Source organism: Myotis brandtii, unplaced genomic scaffold (assembly GCF_000412655.1).
Source record: "Myotis brandtii unplaced genomic scaffold, ASM41265v1 scaffold544, whole genome shotgun sequence".
Lineage (NCBI taxonomy): Eukaryota > Metazoa > Chordata > Mammalia > Chiroptera > Vespertilionidae > Myotis > Myotis brandtii.
This window is the reverse complement of record NW_005370008.1, coordinates 620,153-621,706: the sequence shown is the minus strand read 5'-3', so window position 1 is coordinate 621,706 and position 1,554 is coordinate 620,153. Positions and strand designations below refer to the sequence as shown.

The window sequence follows — 1,554 nt, the reverse complement described above, 5'->3', positions numbered from 1 at the left end:
CAAAACGGTGTTCCCAGGACATTCTCTGTCCTCCACACATCCCCTTAGGATTTACTGCATCATCCAAGCTCTTCCTGACAATTTGTCACTTGCCACTTTTTTCTATCCCGAGTACTCAGCATCGGATGGGTGTTGGAAAAATATGGTCCCCTCCCCCCTGCCCCCCCCCTCCCCCGCACTCAAAGCTCTGCTCACCCTTTCCCCAATGGTTCTGACCTGGATACTGACAACAAGGACAGGGCCCCATGTAGGCCGCCACCCTAAATATATCAGCCTCCTACTCATATATACATTGATCTCAAAAAAGTTCTAAGCATCATCCACAATGAACAAGTTTAAAAATGCTCATATAACCAAATGGTCTCATGTTTCATTTAATTGGCATTGGCTGTTGATGGCAGTACTGCTTTGCTCTTTCCAGACATTTTACACCTAGAATCTACAGTGAGCTCCGGCACGTGCGAGGCTGTGGCTGATGGCGGCCGTGCACCATAGCGAGGCCTGCCGCCATTAGAACTGCAGAACGTGCCTGACCACGGCAACGTAGCGGCTATCCGCAGGTGGCTTCCTCTGACTCCCAGGCTGCAGGAACTTCTTAATTGTAGGGATGTTGCTGATTCTTGCTTTAAATGCCTGGAATGAGAAACAGCAAAATCAGGGACTCAATAGCGGTCACAACCTTTAAGAAAAATCAAAACTTTGTCATGAGTGGAGGTTACCTAGACCAGCGGTGTATGGAGCCCAGTGTGCTGAATCTGAGTTAATCCCTCAATGCATGTTTGCTGATATTCCTGAGAAGGATAATACAATGGCTGGTATGCATAGCCTGAGTTACATTATCTTAATTTAAAAAAATCACTGTCATAATTAGGCAGTGTGTGTTAAAAACTCAAAAAAATTCTTTAACCTGTCAACTCTTGTTCTAGGAATTTATAAGGGAATAAGTAAAGGTGCTAGCAAAGGAATAACTACAAGAATGTTAACACAGTCCAGCCAGGGTGGCTCAGTGGTTGAGTGTCAACCTATGAACCAAGAAATCACCAGTCCATTCCCAATCAGGGCACATGCCCAGGTTGCGGGCTCAATCCCCAGAAGGGGGTGTGTAGGAGGTAGCTGATTGATGTTTCTCTCTCATCAATGTCTCATTGAGGGACTTTGTGGAGGCCCTGGAGTCAGGGGGACTATCAGGAAGCAGAGCTGTTTGGTAGGAGAGGGGAGGGAAACAACAAAGACAGACTTGTCATCCTTGCTTCATCAGGAAAAATTCAAAGTGCTAAACAAATAAACAAAAAATGGAAAGCACTACAAAAATGAAAAACACACTAAATGTTTATGCCCAAAACCAAAATAATCTACTCTTTTTCCCTTTGTAAGATTTTATTTCCTAATTAGAGGCCCAGTGCATGAATTCATGCACAGGTGGGGTCCAGCCGCTCCCCCGATCGGGGTAGGGGGGCCGATCAGGGGCCAGGCCAGCTGTGGGGAGGGGCTGTGGGCAGTTGGCCGGCCAGCCCTGCCCACAATCAGGGTGGGGGGTTGCTGCTGGGGGGCGGG

The 1,554-nt window shown here is 47.4% G+C and overlaps 1 protein-coding gene across 4 annotated transcripts in view; it reads right to left on the bottom strand.

Moving 5' to 3' along the window:
* Positions 1-334: 334 nt before the first annotated feature.
* LOC102261516 (glutathione S-transferase A4) overlaps positions 335-1,554 on the bottom strand; it is a 21,157-nt gene continuing 19,937 nt past the window's right edge. For all 4 annotated transcript variants that reach the window (XM_014549286.1, XM_005878089.2, XM_005878091.2 and 1 more), the window contains exon 8: positions 335-633. In XM_014549286.1, coding sequence (XP_014404772.1) covers positions 511-633 — 123 coding nt within the window. In that variant the 3' untranslated portion in view covers positions 335-510. The remainder of the gene's footprint in view (positions 634-1,554) is intronic.